Source organism: Lutjanus erythropterus, chromosome 19, assembly GCF_056507025.1.
Source record: "Lutjanus erythropterus isolate fLutEry1 chromosome 19, fLutEry1.hap2, whole genome shotgun sequence".
In the NCBI taxonomy this organism is placed as follows: domain Eukaryota; kingdom Metazoa; phylum Chordata; class Actinopteri; order Lutjaniformes; family Lutjanidae; genus Lutjanus; species Lutjanus erythropterus.
In genome coordinates, this window is record NC_139335.1 from 32734617 (window position 1) to 32752751 (window position 18135).

The 18135-nt window shown below is 37.9% G+C and overlaps 1 protein-coding gene across 2 annotated transcripts; it reads right to left on the minus strand.

Moving 5' to 3' along the window:
* Positions 1–3668: 3668 nt before the first annotated feature.
* On the minus strand, positions 3669–14944 carry dus1l (dihydrouridine synthase 1-like (S. cerevisiae)). Of its 2 annotated transcripts, none has more exons than XM_084745146.1 (14): positions 14831–14944; positions 12799–13050; positions 12566–12674; positions 11553–11603; positions 11281–11393; positions 11034–11116; positions 10715–10818; positions 10465–10612; positions 9547–9643; positions 9093–9181; positions 7085–7254; positions 6939–6976; positions 6234–6309; positions 3669–4370 (listed from the first exon to the last, which is right to left on the minus strand). In XM_084745146.1, exons 2-14 carry the CDS (start codon positions 13033–13035, stop codon positions 4204–4206), a joined length of 1482 nt encoding a protein of 493 aa, XP_084601272.1. In that variant the 5' UTR covers positions 13036–13050; positions 14831–14944; the 3' UTR covers positions 3669–4203. The 2 variants fall into 2 exon arrangements, with proteins under 2 accessions (XP_084601272.1, XP_084601274.1); XM_084745148.1 differs by having other exon boundaries at positions 12799–13067; positions 14831–14915.
* Between the last annotated feature and the right edge of the window lie 3191 nt (positions 14945–18135).

The window sequence follows — 18135 nt, forward strand, 5'->3', positions numbered from 1 at the left end:
GTGTGGTATGTCTGTCTGACTGTGTGTGTGTCTGTCTCTCTTTCTAGCCGTCTGTCTGTGTGTGTGTGTCTCTCTGTCTGTCTCTCTTTCTGTCTGTCTGCGTCTGTCTGTCTATCTGTTTCTCTGGCTTTTGGTGTGTGTATGTGTGTCTGTCTGTGTGTGTGTGTCTCTCTGTCTGTCTCTCTTTCTGTCTGTCTACGTCTGTCTGTCTGTCTCTGTCTGTGAGTCTGTCTGTCTGTCTATCTGTTTCTCTGGTTTTTGGTGTGTGTATGTGTGTCTGTCTGTGTGTGTGTGTCTCTCTGTCTGTCTCTCTTTCTGTCTGTCTCTGTCTGTGAGTCTATCTGTCTGTCTATCTGTTTCTCTGGCTTTTGGTGTGTGTACGTGTGTCTGTCTGTCTCTCTATCTGAGTGTCTGTGGGTGTGTGTGTGTGTGTGTGTGTGTGTGTGTGTTTGTCTGCCTCTGTCTGTCTGTCAGTCTGTGTGTGTAAAAGATGTACTGCAGATATGAATCACGTTTAAATTTTCAGAATTTCTTAGAGTCTTATTTATTTGACCCAAATAAAATCTCTTCTAACCCACCTGTGGAATGATTTACCAATCTTGGATGACGTTATCTTGGATAATGTCACCATCTTTTATTGGATATGTTATAGAGACAACACAATCTTCGGCTTCAAGAATGTAATTTTTCTTAAACATAAACAAAGTGTAAAATGAAATAATGATGCAGTCTCTACTGAAACACCTTGAAGAGTCTAAACCCGCAGACCAGCCAATCACAATCATTCCTGTAGCTCATGTATTATCATTAAAAATTGTGTAGATCTGTGTTTCCAAGATTTATACCTTTCTATTGTATGAACATTTCAAATAAACAAATAATGAAACTTCAATGACTTACTCATCATTTATGACAAATCTCATGCAAAATGTGACTAATAAGAGGATGTTTTCTGATTCTATAAATACAAGAAGATACCCTAAAAGTATCACTAAACAAGATTTGATTCCTTTTAATTTTTCTGTATTGTATTTTACCTGAACAGCAATTTTACTACTTTCTATGAAAATCATATTATCACTAAATGTGAACATGTTTTCTTTGGGAAAAATCTGATGATATCACTCCAGTAGCTGCTCTACTAAAAGGAACTAATAGAATGAAAATCAGTTCACCTGAGGTGGTAAACAACTCACACTTCACTCCTCATTATCAGTTTAGGTTGACTTCAGTGTCACACGGGACTGCAACCTGGAGCACTAGTTCTTTAATTTTATTTTTTTTTAAATCATTTATCATTGCTGTAGGCCTAAAGTGATTCTGGTAAAATATGTGGCCGGTACACTGAATTAAAAAAAAAAAAAGAATATTTCAACAAATGAAGTGGGCATCATAGCCTTCATCTACATCTCAGGGTCTTTTACCCTGAAGTTTGCTGCTGGATAGCCTTGATTCTTCCTGAGGTAACTATGGATGCCAAAAATAAAAAAAATCTCAGAGGAAAATAGAGAATTTGCATTTTTGGCTGAAAATGGCTCTTTTGATTAGACATGTTGCAGATCCCTAGTCGAACAAATAGCCAGTCTCATGAAGTACATGACATTTCCTCTGTGAATCAGCATCTCTTGTCTTTAAGCTTTCTCATTCAAAAATGTACCAACTGTGTGTGACGTCATCAGAGGTGGAAAACTGCAGGAAACCCTGAAAGTGGTTTGGTCCTGATCCAGCTGCTGATCCTGCACTTTGACTTGACTGAGCTGAGGGACTTTGTTTTGAAGAAAGAAGTGAGACGTACAGAATCATGTCATCTGTATTTATCATGGATAAAAACAAGAGAACTCATGAACAAATGCAGAAAGAACGGGCTCCACACCAGCCACCTACAAACATGGAGGGAGGAGGGTGGCAGCAGCTTCAACATGTGTAGAGGATGGTCTCTTTTTTTTAAGTCAACAAATTGTTAATAACAGGCATTTTGGAGTTTGATATCTTACTTAAAAGCCCCTGAAAACATTTTTCTCTATGCTCTATTTTCTGCTTATGTTGAACAGTTCTGTATATCTCGCAAGCTATTTCTGTATTTGTGTTTGTCTGTGTTCTTCTCACTGCCTTAAAGTAAATGGGGGACACATTTAAAACGTGTGTACACTATGGAAGCCCATTTCCACCAATGAGATAGAAAGAAAAACCCATCCTGTCAGTCACTATGAGAAAGTTTCTCGAAAATAATGTAGTATCTCGTATTCAGTCATTAGAACTGAGTATCACAACATTAAAAAGGTTATCAAAATTCTGCATATCTCAAAGTAAAGTTTTGCAAAATGATAAGAACCTGCAATGAAAAACCTTGACTTAATATCTTAAAAAAAATGACAATATTTTGAGAATGTTACTCATTATTTTAAGATTAGTTTCTTATTATTTTGAGATTCTAACTCATTATTTTGAGATTCTAGCTTCTTATTTTGGGATTATAGGTCATTATTTTTGGCATGTTTGTCATTATAATGACTTTTTGACAGAAATGAGCTTCCAGAACAAACCAGTCAGGATGATCAACATGTGAATATATATCTGATGACAGCTGTGGGATCGTTTGCTTATGTCACCTGTCACTGTCAATCAAATCTGATCAAATCATATCGATTATCTGAGTGGATGAGTTATTTAGTTTGTAACAAATTATAGCTAATAATAATAATATCTAATGTCAGAGAAATATTTAAAGCTACTACAAGATGCTTTTCAATTTTGTTGATTTTGGAGCACTGTAGTGTTTCCACCACCATAACTGTAAAAGACTATGTCAAAAATACATTTATCTAAATGAAAATCTCCTGCTTCTTTTTAACTGGCTAACATATCACTCACTGTAACTTTGTCTTGAAAAATGTAAACACAGGCCCGTGATTTTGACCTGGTGGCAGAATTTAGAATCGACTCCACAAAAATAGTCAAACCTCTTGCGGATGGTCTTGTTTGCTTATGTAGGTCATGAAGAGGCATCGCTATTAAACTGAGGCTGTTTCATTATCAGTTAAAAACTCCTTGAAAAAGTTTTCAGGGGCCTTAAAGTTAGATGACAGGAGGAACAATATCAGTGAACAGTTTGTGGATTTAGTTGTTAATCTGGACATTTTTAGAGCTAGCTTAGCAAAAAGGTTAGAATCACAGGGAACAGCTAGCCTGCATCAAAGGCAAAAAAAAAGAAATGTCCCCACTGTGTTCTTTCTTGATATGTTGCGTCTTGTTAGCAAGCAAATGAGTCAGCGACACATGCAGAAGTCACCTGTAACAAAATGTCTGCTTGTTTTCTTTTGTTGGCTAGTTTCTAATCTTTGAACTCAGCAAGGCTGAAGACCTACAGAGATGAATCTGATATACAGCTTATTTATCTAGGTGTAAAAAAAAAAAAAAAAAAAACTCTTTTCCCAAAATGTCACGGTGTCTCTTTTTACACTGTATACACAATTATACAGGTAGCACCTTTAAATAGATTTCTTTTGGATTGTGTAGTCGCTGAGCAAGTCTTCTTCTCCCTTTTTTTCCCCTCATGAGCTCAAGTTCATATCTGGATAGGCAGTGGTACTTCTTGTCAAAAGGCACATACATCAGTCAATACACTACAAGCAAACCTTTACCAAAAATAAATAGGTTAACTACGGGAGTTGAAAATGTAATCATGTTTATGACCTTAAAAACCTGTAAGGACAAGCTGTTTTCTCCATGAATCTGACACTTGCTGAGTCTGTTTACTTTGGTGGCTCAGCAACAACTTTGGATAAAATAACACTCAAACTTATCCTCATAAAATCTTTGTTTTAAAAATAAAAAAGGTGACAGAATTAAACTGACTTCCCACCAAAAAGAAGAGATGACAGGATAATCAAAAAGCTGGAAACATGAAATAAAAAAATAGTTTTGTTTCCTAATGATTTTGGTCTGCTGATAAGTGTCCATCCAGATTTCATCAGATCAGTCTCTTTGCTGGAGAACACTTGATGTTGAGGTTTTGTAGCAGCTGTGTGTCCTGACTGATCGCTGGCTACCTCTGCATGCACACATGAGCCTTGATGGAGACTAAGATGGCCGAAATGTTGTGTCAACCTACTTTAATTCCTGATATGGAGATGATTGGAAGGTGCTGCGAGTGTGAACTGGTCTGCGTGAGCTTTGTGCATGTAGAGGTAACCACAGTCCAGCTCATAGTGGCAGCTGGGGCTCAGCCTGCTCCTGTAGTTCTGGACTTGGATCCGGCAGAGGCTGAGGAGAGCTGCTGCTTCTCTCCGTCTCTGCCGCAGAACCCTCCTTCCTCCCGTCCTCCTCGGCTTTCTGCTTCTCCGCCTTTGTCTTGAACCTCAGCCCGTGGCCTGTCAACCAAACAACACAGATTATTTTCATTATTGATTAACCAATTAAGGGCCGATCAGATGTTGCGGCAAAAAGCATGTGCTTGGAAGGTTTTGAACCATTAAAACTAGCAACATAAAAACTGATGCTCAGCAGACATCCCAGGTTCTGAGCAGATATATCCTGAGGTGGTGTTCTTTCTGTTGATTTCACAACAGTGAGAAATGGACAGGTCGTCAGGTATCCTGACACTGAGAGATGTGACTTGTATTAGACCTTTTGTTTGTACGAGAACAAAATTATTCACCCATTTATTCTGGCCTTTCACAAAGTCTCTGATTGTGGCTTATATGTCCCGATTCATACTCAATTATATATATATATATATATATTATATAATATTTTTTAAGCATTTACCGGAGCTCTAGTCTGCACTCTTAAATAGATGAAGAAGATGATCTTCAGTAGTCAGAGTTTCCTTTGCTGTAATATTAGATAGAGGTAAAATAATTTTGGCAACACTTTTTAGATTAAAACATCATTTATGAGCCTTTACAAGTGATCAATCAATGTGTGCACCACGGCAAAAGACAGCTTACAGCTTATGATGTACCTCTTCCTTAAAGAACAGTCTGGGAAACAATCGTAGGACGAGAACTTCCTTTGCTAAGGTATACCTTAGAAACCTTCATGGAACACTAAGGTACATCAAAACTGAGAAACGCAGCCCAGGTTTGAGTTTGTCAGGGAATTAAGGCTGTATCTATGCATCGACCACTACGATGACCAGCTCCACCTATGTTGTGGGAGTATTCAGTACAGTGGAGTAAAGTGTAGTTAAGTTGTTCTACACAAGTTTTGCACAAATACTGCTTAATCCTGTAGACCCTTGTAAAAATGTCAAGAGGGTATGAAGATGTGAAAAAAAGGAGACCGCCCAAGCTTTTGGTATAGAGCAGTGTTTGTCAAACTTTTTGCACCACATACCACTTCCAAAAATACTGAGCTCGCCAAGTACCACTGTACTGTTTTGCACAGTTTGTTGTAAGTACAAGTGTTGTGGACACTTCATTTGTGCTTCTCAAGTAGGCAACATGTGTGCTTAGTTCAGTGTCATTCACACAGCTCCTGAACTCCTCCTGATTTGCACTTCCAATAATTCCTGTTTGAGCCACAGCTGCAGTGTTTTTGAAACATTCATTTTCAGTCTCTTCATTTTACCTCCGCTTATCTTGTTGCTTGTCTCAACTGAAAATAATGAGTTTGTGTGTACAAAAGACAAAGTCATTTTACACTGCATGCAGCACATGTGCAGCACAACTGCTGTACGTCTGCTGTGCAGCATCCAAAGCAGCTAAAATACGTTCATTAGCACAGTAGCCGATTGTGTGTATTCACAGCAGATGTGAATGCAGCACATTGTGGCTGCAGCAGGCCTGCAGCAAATACAGAAGTTAGAGCTCTCTTTTTTTGCTATGTGCTGCAACCCTGCTGCAGCCACATGTCCCTTAATATTTTCAATCAAAACCACTTAATTTTTCAGGCACCCAAATAATTACAAATAAGGTTCACTGTGACCAATTTTTGAAATACAATTCTTTTACTATTTTGAGTTTCCAAAATTCACAGATTCAAGTTTATCTAAAGAGGAAAAGTAAATTATCTCAATTAAATATTATAGGTTAGCAAAATGATTTTTAGCGTATTTCAGAATTTAAGAGTTTGAGCTGGTCTCAAAACTCAAATCTCTATTGCAGTAAGTAGTTTTTTTTACAGTGTATAAACAGCTAAAATGGTGTGTGTGTGTGTGTGTGTGTGTGTGTGTGTGTGTGTGTGTGTGTGTGTGTGTGTGTGTGTGTGTGTGTGTGTGTGTGTGTACTGACTTGGACAGTCTGCTACTTCTTTGAAGGCCTTCTTCTTACAACAGCCTCGACACAGATTGAAGACACATTTATTTCCCTGCAGGGCAAAATGAAACAATGTGAAGAACAAAGCAGGAGGAAACACACATGACATGACATCTCCTTGAGCGAGTGTGGATCAGTGATGATAACTGACTGATGCACAGCCTTGGGAAGTAATGGATTATATGAAATGGGATTATGCACTATTGATAGGAAAAAAGGTAACTGTATTCCATTACAGTTACAGATAAAAGATGTAATCAGAAATTACAGATGCATTTTCTAAAAATGTGGTTCTGATAGTAAACTTAATATCTTTGAGTTTTGGACAAAACAAGACATTTGAGGACGTCATCTTGAGCTTTGATCAACATTTCATTCAGACATTTCATAAATCAAACAACTGACAAATTAATTGAGAAAATAATCAACGTACTAATCAATGATGAGAATAATCATTTGTTTGCAGCTCTAAAAACACTATATTAGGCTTAACAGTTTCACCATATTTTATACTGAGGTAATCCAAAAGTAACTTAAAGTAATCAACTGAACAGCAATTAGTAAATAACTGGAATACATTTCAAAGTTATCTTCCCAACCCTGTTGATGGATACATGTGCTTAACCACTCAACCCTATTTGGACTCATCTTGTCACCATTAATCAATCATCAATCAATTACCTTTGGGTTCCCACACTGCTCACATTTGATGTACTTGGCTGTGGGAGGAGAGAGGAGGGACAGCGTCAGATTTTAGCGGCGTTCTACTTGAATGTTTCAAACGAGGAGGTCAGCAGAGTGAGCTGACAGCGTCAGGTGGGACTCACGTTTCTGCTCGGGGCAGAAGTTCTTGTTGGGGTTTCGGGATCTCTTCTTCAGCTTGTTTTTGGAGAGTGTGTCACCTGTTCCATCTGAGTCCTCCAGTGCTCTCTTCTGACACACCGTCTTCTTCACTTCTGACCCCTGGCTGTTGCCGTTGGCGACCGGCTCCTTTGGTCTGTAAAGCACAGTCAGTAGAAATTTTCACTTTAGACTGGTGCTCAGGATTCTTCATTGGTGTCAATCACAGCTGAGGTCTTGGGTAGTTAGCGCTAGAAATTAGTGTTGTCATGATGCTGGAATTTCTCTTCTCAAGGTACTATACTGAACTCTATAAAATATTGATATGTGATACCAGTTTCAATACCATGGGGAAAATTTGGCTACACATTGAGGTTATAAAATTTGTGGAAGAATCTGTATCAATTCATAAATATCAAAAATCAATTTTCTAAATGTTAATTAACACGATGTTGACAAAGGTGGCAGCACCCGGACAGTTTACAGCGTGGACATGCTAGAATTATCAGCAGTTAAAAGGGAGATGCACTTCATCTTCTAAAAAGGCAGCGGTTGCAATCATGTTTAGATTTAGTGTATTTAAATAATTTTGTTCGCAACACACACGCACCAGAGCACCTACTCTGTGGTGAAGAAAACAACTCTCTGCTCAGTCTGTTCAACTCAGAAACTCTGGACCTGCTCTGCATGTGGGACAGCGACGTGTTTCCTCAGAGCTGACGGTGCAGCAGAGAGACTGCTCTCCATGGCTGGAGACAAACTGTTCATAACACCACCATTAAACTGCCAGTTAGGTTTCATATTGTATTTCAGGGAAACCGGGGTAACACACTGAAAACTGTGCCCTTTTCTATTTATTCAGTCAAAAATAGATTCTGAATCAAATGAGACAAAAAGATCCCTCCCCTTAAATGTATCATGTGCATCATGTTCACTTCTAAACTAGACCATTTATTGAGTGTTGGTGAGGATGGCTGAATGTGAGCAGCTGCAGATAAATAAAAAATGTCCCCATGGCTGAAAAGCTTCAAATTTTGATGCAACAAAATGGACTGAGAATTGTTTATATCATCGAATTGTAGCCCTCTGAATCAGAATTGAAGGGTACCCAGAGATTCCCACGCCTAGTGAGGGGAGGGTGAGGTGGGGTTGTTATATAGTGTTAGGGGACCATGTCTCTGACACGTCACTGAGGCCTGTTTTAGCTCCACCCAAAGAATCCTGAAAACAGAAATCGTAACCAAAAGTTTAACAGTCTGACTCCACAACTCAGTACTACATACTGTAGTTCTCAGTGTTTCCACGTATTCAGCTCCCTTTTATCTTTACATGGCCTTTAAGTGACCAGCCTGGCCCCTGGGATGCAATGATCCTCCATATATTTATTCCTGTTCTGATTGTTCCTGGTATTGCTAAATTTAAAATTTTTGTCCATGGGTGTTTACTTGTATCAAAGTCCTTCTGTATAGAGGGATAGCCAGGATAGCTGGAGAACAAAAAACACCACTATAGTATATTAAAATACTACTTGAACTAAGAAATTATAGTGAACCAGAGTTATATGTCAGATTGGGCCCCTGGAAAGCAATCTAATGAAAGTGATTCAGATGAGGAGTTGGTAAATAACTAGTCACTATCAGTTATTAATATTTTGTTTTTACTATGTAGTGACTAAGGAGGTACTAAGAAGCTATGATGTGATGATTTGACTTGACACACTGTTAACACCTGGAGGAATGACTGATTAAATCAACCTAGTCATGAGATCAGTAGCTGTTATTTTTGTATATAAGACAACAAACTATGAAAGACCCTTCAGAGGACACTCAGTCTGTACTCTAACACTGCATTAAAAGTTAAATACTTGACCAAATGACCCTCACTTACAAATGCCATGTGTTGTGTCTCATTACGGTTATGACGGTGTTATGTCAGTCTTATGCAAACGCTTCAGGATTATACAGTGAAAAATAAAAACCAAGTTTGGTGACTCACGGTGGTCTGACGTACGGCTGGCAGATCCAGTGGGGGAACGGCAGGCCGCTCTCCTTCTCTTCAACATCCTTTCCTTTAGCTATCTCCTCCTACAAACAAACAAACAAACAAACAAACAAACAAACAAACACACACAGACAGGACCATCTAAAAGATATGTTTCCATCATTGGCATTCAATCTGAGGTCTTCCATGAGAGTGTTTGATGAGAGCTGTCTCTGTGCTCTGGTTCCATCTGAGGCCAGACTGAAAATGTTCAACAAAAGCTGTTTGTTTGTTTTAGCACCAGCTTCTCTAAAACCTTTGTTAGGGAAAGGTACTTTTGAAATGGAGTGGTAATTATTAAGAGAGGAAGGGCCTGCTTTTGTTTTTTTGAGTACAGTTTCTACAGTTGCGGTCTTAAAAGGGTATATTTCCCCAGCTGTGCATCTTTAAAGCTGTTGTTTGCTGTTACCTGGCAGCGCAGCCTCAGCTGTTTGCTGACATCGGCCAAACCCTCAAGGGTCTTCACCTTGGCCAAGTCCTCCCTCAGGTCCTGGTGAATCTGTAGCCTTCATACACAAACACACACACACACACACACACACACACACACACACACACACACACACACACACACACACACACACACACACACACACATACATACATACACACACACACACACACACGTTTTGGTTGGACTATATCAGTATGTATATTTGGTCCAAATATAAGACAATGTTTTTATTTTTATGAATATTATATTTACATTCTCAAAATCAGATGTTACTGTGCTATAAACAAATTAAAGGAAATTATTTACTGTCTGGAGTCATTTTTAAGAAAAAAAAAATACTGTACTACTCTGCAATGCTGTGTTGGCTCCATTTGTCCATCTGAATTGTCCAGACATTTCTTTGTCATTTACAGCCTGAGGTGGAATATGTGAAAGTTTGGTCAAAGGCATTTTGGCGTTTTGTGTGTCAGTCAAGTTCGAGTAACAAGATAAAACTGTCAGAGACTGTTGTTCTGTACAGTAGTACAGAGAAAATAAAAAAAATACAATTTCAAGAAGTTTCGAGCATGTTATCCCAAAATCCACAAACCTATCAAACCTTGAAAACACTACATTAAAATTCAAGCATTTTCAAGGATTTCCAGCACCTGTCAGAACTCTGTTGTTAGACATGACATTGCATTGACTTCCATTCACTGTGGATCTCCTAACCCTAAACATAACCTCAATTCACATCTGAACCCCAAACCTTAACCAGGACCTAAGATATGATGCTTTGCTTCATTATAACCAGGCTCTGGTCCCCATGAAGACTACTGATCCTGACAAGGTCAGTGTTCACACCTGATAACACATACAAACACAGAAACATACGTGTGGTGCCACAGCTTGAAGAGGTGGGCTCGTACGTAGGACAGAGTGCAGGGGGGATGCTGCTTCACCACCTCTAGATATTCCTCAGCCATCTCCCACACTGGGGGACTGTGTCCCTCGAACAGTGCTGGGTTGTGGAGGTTCCCCTCTAAGAAGAATACAATGATGCGCACAGAAATCAGTTTCCATACCATGTATATCAAGGAAAGAATGAACGAAAACCTCACAACTACAAAATGAGACATTTCACCTGCACTCATAACTCCCTGCACTCCCGTCTCCTGAATGCAGCGCTCCACATCACTCAGGTGCTGAATGTTGCCATTTGCAAACACTGGAATATTTACTGCCTTCCTGCAGCAAAAACACACCAAATGTTATTGGAAAGATGTTGTTTTCAAGGATGAGTCAAATGTTGACATTTCATTTTGGTTTAATATCAAATTTTTCTTTTACTATGAAAAATATAAGGTAAAGGAGCTTTAAACGATTAGCTTGTGACCTCTGGAAGAGCTGGACAAATGTTTATGTTCCAGGTGACATACAGTACATGAGAAGGATTCACTCACTGTACTGCCTTGATGTGCTCCCAGCTAGCGATGCCTGTCATGGCTCCTTTCTGGTCTTTGGTTCTGCCATGCACTGTCAACAGCTGGGAAGAGATTTGACTATGCCAATTATGTAACGTTTGCTGAAATTAAAAATAAGCTCAGTATTTTAAATTTTTAAAGGACAGTTGTTCAGTCTCTGTTTGGTTTAACACTGAGCACAGCACAGAGAAGCAGTGGATTCTTATTACAATCACAGTGATCATACCTGACATCCAGCCTTCTCCAGCATCTGAGCATAGCAGACCGTCTTTTCCACCTCCTTGAACACACGGATCTTACATGTGATGGGCACCGAGAGCTTTTCATTGGCTAACCTGACTGTCAAATAAGAGGGAAGAGTTACATTTTTGACATGGTAAAACTGTGTTGATTTGTAAAACACAAGATAATAAAAGCTGAGTGCTCAAGTGGCACTACACTGATGCACATTTTGTCAGAGATGATCCAGAGTCCTGCAGTAATTGAACACAGACTCACCCATTTTCTCTAACAGCTCCCATTCATCTTGTAGGAAAACTCCATAGTGCCCTAAGAAACAAACATCAAGACAGTTTAGTTTTCCTTTCACGCTGTCATCTACAAGCTTGGTGTCTTTTCTGATACAACCACTGGGAGTTACTAAAGTCAGGGATGCCCCCTTTTTGCTGCTGATACCAATTAACCATCGTCAGTGATGATCGTCTTTTGTTTTATTAAAGCAGCCGGTATAGCAGTTTTACTGATTTGTTTATAAGTCAGACTGGAACATAATAAGAGCCCATGAATGAATAGAGTTGCAAATCTGTGAGTTTTGCTGATAAGATGTTGCTGTAAAGGTTTCACAATAAAAGCTTTGTTAAAAAAAGAAAGGTTTTTGTCCACTGAAATGTTGTGGATTCGCAAGAATCCATCTTGCCAGGCTTCAAGTTGTCCATGTGTGCCCCCACCAAAAATGGTGCAGCCAATCAGCGTCAGTCTCCTCTGCTCCCGACATGTCGTTCAGTCGGGCATGAACCCTGTCACACCACACACAGTGAACGTAGCTCCAAGCTAAGGATCTACAGTGAAGATTTAGGCTACAAACATGGTGTAAATGAGAAGTCATTTTGGCATGTCGGGGCTTTAGGAGACTTAGATAACACCAGATGAGCAGTATGGAGGTATTTTACGATTTTTTCTGTTTGAAAACTGGTCACCATTCACTTTCATTGTTTGGGAGATTCTGCAACACTGTTTCCAGCAGTGTTTTGTGGACTAAAAAACTAAACCTGGCCTTCAATCAGCATGACAGTGAGTAGATAATTACTGAATTATTATTTTTGGGTGAACTCTTGAATTATAGTGCACAGGCTGTGTGAGAGTTTTGAACAGATGTTTTGATACACAGACAAAGCATAAATCCTAACTGCATGTTTTTAGTCTCGGTCAGTATTGGTCCATAATGTTCAGCAGCCGATTAGTGGGGGCATCCCTACTTCTGAGATTCATCTCTGTAGAACTACTGTGTGTACCTCTCTTTGCGATCATCTGTGGACAACCCAAGTTTAGATCAATAGCATCACAGTAGTCCTGAGCCAGCAGAGCCGCCTGGAGGAACACCTCTGGATCATTGGCACAGAACTGGGACACACAGGGAATGCAACACTGTGATTTATATGCATTTCAGGAGGAACAATGTTCCCATGTAGTGTGAATTACACAACAGTCTCCCATCATGAACAATGTGTAAAGTGTGGATGCTCACCTGTGTGATGAGAGGTCTGTCCTCTTCACACACCTCATTGTAGAGGTTTTCTCTTCTGTAGTTGGCGTCACGCACAAACACCTGAGCGTGCAGCATGGGGGTGTAGCAGAGCTGAGCACCGTGCCGGCGGCTCAGCAGGCGCCAAGCCAGCTCACTCTGGTCCACCATGGGTGCGACTACAAAGCGTGCTTCTTTCAGGGTCTTCTTCCAGAACTCGAAGCCCTGGAGCTTGGCCATCACAGCTGATTTCACCTGCAACGTAACAGACACTGTACAGGATAAGGAACAGTTCACCATGAAATAGATACACTTCACCATTTTCTTGTAGCATCCCCAAATTTCCTTCAAGTCTTGAAACTGAACTATTAACTGTGTTGAAATTAAAAACATGACAGGGGAAACTGGAAAGGTTGGGGAAACTAAGAACAAAATTAAGGAATGCAAGTGTGACCTTTTACAATGAAGGAAACTCTTGTCTTTCACTGAAAAAAGTAGAAATTGAAGAATAAGAATTTGTTCTGCAGTTTAGTATTTTGACTTCCAACCCCATCAAAAGCCCCTGAAATCTTAAACACCTAAAAGTAAAACATAAATATCAGGATTAGGAAAGTGAATGACTAATCAGTCATTGCCATTAAGAATGTATAATAATGTGTAATTTATTTACCATTTCTCCTGACTGTGACAGTAAACTAAATATCCCTGGGTTGTGTATGCAGAAAGACATTTGAAGACAACATCTTTCACTTTCAGAAATATTTATCAACATCACCATTTTCTGACCAGATTACATCTTAAAGGTAGTTTGCATCTGCGATCCTGTGGTGGGAAACAACACAATGGTATAAAGTTATACAAAAAAAGCCCACATAATACGAAGAAAATGGTGAAAAATGTTGATCAAAGCTCAAGATGATGTCCTCAAAGGTCTGTGACGTCCATGTGCTCCACATGTTAGGACCTAGTTTTCAAGTCTTTCTTGGTTTTCAATAATTATTTTCATTATTGATTTATCTGTCAAGCATTTTCTCAACTATTCAATTAGTTGTTTGGTCCATAAAATTTCACAAAATTTCACAAAATGGTGAGAAACATTGATCAGTGTTTGCCAAAGTCCAATATAACATCCTTCATTATTGTTTAATCTGTAGATCATTTTCTCAATTAGGCAATCAGTTGTTTTGTCCATAAAATGTCAGAAAATGGTGAACATGTGTCTTGTTTTGTCCACAACTCAAAGATATTCAGTTTACTATCAGAGAAGAGTAAAGAAACCAGAAAATATTCAAATTTAAGAAGCTGAAATCTGAGAATTTTAAAAAATGACTCAAACTGATTAATAAATGATCAAAATAGTTGGCGATTAATTTTTATAATCAATTAAATGTTGCAGCTCTACTTAGCTGAGACATACAGTTTCTAATATGTCAACATTTATCAAGTTGTACTTTATGTTTTTCACTATTTTAATTAGTTTCTACCCAGCAGTGACCACATGACCCTCCACCAAGTAACATTATGTAGTTACTGACAAATGTCCTAAAGGTTCAAGTCATTTAAATGTTTAATTGTACAATCTGCCATTTCTTTGTGCAACAACATATAAAGCCGAGTCCAAACTGTAGCTGGCTAACTTAAACACTTCAAACACTCTTGCTGAACCAAGCTTAGCTACATTACATTCAGCCACACTGTCACTTGTCTCCCGACTTTAAACTTTAAGCTGACAACTCAAATTTTGTTTTCGAGTGTTTCCGTCTCTAACTTTCTGCTGTCTGCCTCAGTAGTTGTGAGCATTTGCCACTGACTGCTCAGCTGTGTCTGTGCTGTGGTGTGTGAGTGTGTGTCTATGTGTAAGTTAGCAAGCAAAGCTAACTGCAGTCAGTGGACATGTAGCACATGATGCAGGACACAACTACAGCGAGTTTGACAGAAAATGTCTCTCAGTTGTCTCTATAGGAGCACCATGCGCTGCTCTGCTCATATACTAACTGTACCTGTCAATGTAGAGTTTGGTAATTAGTTGTTTCACCTGTAAAACTGTGAGGTTTGTGGAGTATTCCTGGCGCAGCACTTTCCAAATGTGTGCAACAGCGAAATAGCACCGGTAGGAAACTTTTCCTGCGGCCCCTTCTTCTTCTTTGCTTTAGGCAGAACAAACGCTACACTGGCGTGTTGCTGCCCTCTACTGTTTCTTATTAATGTTCCTTTTGACAGTTCTTTATGATAATACTTTTGTTACATGGCATTGTTGAATACTCGATTCTGATTGGTCATTTATAACATTCTAAGGTCTGTTATTTCTACTCTATAATAATAATAATAATAATAATAATAATAATATTGTTATTATTATTGTTGTTGTTGTTGTTGCTGCTGCTGTTGTTATTGTTGTTGTTGTTTTTCTTGTATTTTTTCTGTTTTTTCTGTCATTTATTTGCAGATCGTTGCTATGTATAACAGACTGTTCTCAAGACTCTTGAGGCACAATAAAATCATTGTTAAATAACTAAAACCATTTTAAAATTAATATTTTGTGTCAAATTTTTTGATTCTTTTGGCACATAACCATGTAATAAGCATGATAATGTACAGTGAATAGGTCACTATTGTGAAATAAAGCTATAAAATCATTTTAAAATTAATATTTTGTCACATAAATAATAAAACAATAATGACCTGCTCACTGTACATTATACATTATTACATATAATCAAATACTGTACAGATATCCCATCAGTCTCTTCATTTAAGTCCAGTTATCCAGGTTGTGTAAAGCAGAGGTTATTTTACTTCAGCCAAGGATCCTTTAGATCAGTCATTCCCAAACTAAAAGGCTACTTCCAGTTATATTTTAAACAATATACAATGCTCTACAAAAAGTAATAAATTGTGTCTCTGCAGCCACAGGTTGCAGACCCCTGCCCTAAAGGGACATAGGAAAAAAAAGTCTCATATTCACAAGGTAAATTTCTTGTGCTCACAAGAAACAACCAGAAAATAATTCTACAGTACAAATCAATAGCAAAGTCCGTATTTTTTGTGTCCTGTAAGATCATGGGGAGCACATTTTGATAATCACATCGTTTTGTAAAATTTCAGGGCTGTCATATATCAATAGACCAATATCTTTTATTGAATAACACCCCCATGTAATATTACATACTGTCTACTGTAAGAACATGGGGAGCATGTTGAATATCATCAAAACATTGGCCCTCATATCTCAAGATATACTGTCCTCATTCCTCATCACTCATAACATTTATGACATTGATGTCAATCTGAGAAGAAAAAAAAACAATTACACAACAGTTAGTTTCAACCAAGTCATTTGATTGGATGAGAGACACTCCATGAGTGCTGTTATAGAGTACAACAGCACTGGGACTTTAAACAACATGTATCACTCACTTCTGTTTTTATTTACACAACGTCCCAACTTTTTTGGAATCAGAGTTTGTAGTTGGTCGTAGACCTAGATGTTGTAGTGGAACTTTTAACTACTTAATATAATGTTCGGTTTAATCCATAACAACGTATTCATGTTTTCTGTGTAAAATCTTAATGTTGGCATTGGATGGAAATGCTAATTTTTAGTTTAAGTTCCAGACTGCAGTCCTCGAGTATGTACTTATAGTGATAATTGCAGATTTATGAGCAATTTATTGTGCTTCAGAAGCAGGGGTGGAAGTAACTAACTACAAATACTCAAAATACTGCAAGTAAGTACTTTTTGGGGGTACTTGTATACTTTTATGAGTACATTTTCAAGTCTGTACCTTTACTTGTACCCAAGTATGCATTACAAGATGTAATATATGTATAATTTGAATTAATGTCCAAACCTTTCATCTGCATTTTTGTAGCCAATAAGGTGATCTGATCAAGGGCCAATGAAAACCATGATATATGGGTGGAAAACAAAACAACATGCTGCAGCAGCACGCAATTGGAGTAAGAACGCTAATGGTTAATTATTTATCAATTAATTGCTGTTAAGAATTTAACCAATTAAAATGTATTCATGGATATTTAATCAATAGTCATGGCAGTAATCTTCACTTCATTTGAGATTCTTTTGTCTGGCAGACATTTGTTGAAGAAGGACAATTAAACTTTGACTTAAAATTAGAAAAAAAAAAAGACAAAAAACAGAGAAAAGAAAATAAGGGGAAAAAACATTTTGTATCTTATAAATTATTAATGATTAAGCAGTTGTTTGCTCAGGAAACCTTAAGCTTACTCAGCAACATTTTTATGGTTAAAAAGTAACTCATACTCTGAGTAGTTTTTGTGATACTTTGTACTTTCACTTAAGTATATTTCTAACACCAGTTATTGTAACTGAATAATATTCTAACAATGTAACAGTACATTGTTCAAAAGTTATTTCTATTACATTTTTGACAAAAAGTGGTTGCAGTAACCTGTTTGCTTCATTCAGTGGAGCTGTGTGTTGTTGTGTTACAGTGTTTTCGTTGCTCCAAGTATCTTATCTAGCTACATGTTTACTATCACTGTGATTACTTTTAAAGTAACTAAAGGAACAAGTTATTCAAAAGTATCACTGAATAAACAGCTGCTTGGATTGGAGACAAGAAGGTGACATGATTTATGTCATTTTTACACTCAAGACAATTACACAATTTGATTTTTTTCAGAATATATTTGTTTTTCACACAGTGGATACAGAATTTTGAACAGAAACATGGATGGATAAAATAAAACTCCTCATCAGTGACATTCAGCAGGAGGTTTTGGTCAGAAGAATATGACAGAGATTTAACAGAAGTGTGGTCCCATTTTAACAGAAGCAGTTGACACTGAAACACTTTGCACAATTAGACATATTAGAAATAATCAGTGTTAAAGCAGCTGCGTGTATATTAGGTTCAGATGTGAGGTTTTGTTTCACTGTAGACACATTTCTCAACCACGGTTTGACTGCAGGTTTATCACATCGACACATTCAAATCACAGTGAATCACATTTTTATAAGAAAAGACAAAATAAAGATAGAAAAGATCATGATATCATTAGAATAAAATATTCTACAATGTCTGAAAATAAATACAAAATATAATATTTAATGACCAGTCATAGAATCATTCAAAAAATAAAATAAAGCTTTTTTATTATCTTGCAGTTATTGCAGGTGGATTGTTTTGATAGACTGTCCTTCTGACCAGCTTCTTTGAATAATGGTAAAATAAAGACAGTGTGTTCCTTTCGTATGCTGAGTGACACCTCACAGGAAGTCTCACTCGCTGCTCTACACTGTCGAAATCACCCGTCACCATGGATACTGAGAGATGCATCATTCACCCAGCTGTT